The following is a 539-nucleotide window of genomic DNA, read 5'->3' on the forward strand; positions in this document are numbered from 1 at the left end:
GGGCAGTGTGGGTGCAGGTTAAGTGACAGGAGTGGGGACATGGGGAGGAAGCGGTGGCAGAGGAGGGCTTGTCACAACCCTGTTGCAGGTGGATGGGGATGAGGACGGATGGGGATGAAGATGGGCATAGATAGTTGAGAATGGGGATGAAGATGGGGATGGATGAGGATGGAGATGAGGATGAAGATGGGATGGATGGGGATAAGGATGAAGATGAGGATGAAGATGGGGACGGGGATGAGTATGAAGAAGAGAATGAAGATGGGTATGAGGAAGAATAGGGATGGATGGGGACAAAGATGAGGATGATTGGGGATGAAGATGAGGATGGATGGGGGTGAAGATGGAGATGAGGAGGAATAGGGATGGTTGGGGACAAAGACGAGGATGGATGCGGACAGACGGGGATGAGGATGAGGATGGATGGGAACAGATGGGGATGAGGATGGATGGGGATGAAGATGAGGATGGATGGGGAGGTGTGAGGCTGGATGGACGGGGCTGGCCCGGGGCGACGGGCTGGGGATGGACCCCTCACC

At 55.3% G+C, this 539-nt stretch overlaps 1 protein-coding gene across 1 annotated transcript; it reads right to left on the reverse strand.

Annotated features, from left to right (window-relative positions):
• Window positions 1-78: 78 nt before the first annotated feature.
• LOC104618561 (uncharacterized histidine-rich protein DDB_G0274557-like) lies at window positions 79-210 on the reverse strand (the record flags this gene model as incomplete). The annotated part of the gene is made up of 1 exon (XM_010284191.1): window positions 79-210. A coding segment is annotated over one exon (132 nt), but the record flags the coding sequence as incomplete, so codon positions are not given.
• Window positions 211-539: the final 329 nt, after the last annotated feature.

The sequence above is a fragment of the Phaethon lepturus genome, unplaced genomic scaffold (assembly GCF_000687285.1).
Source record: "Phaethon lepturus isolate BGI_N335 unplaced genomic scaffold, ASM68728v1 Scaffold28123, whole genome shotgun sequence".
Lineage (NCBI taxonomy): Eukaryota > Metazoa > Chordata > Aves > Phaethontiformes > Phaethontidae > Phaethon > Phaethon lepturus.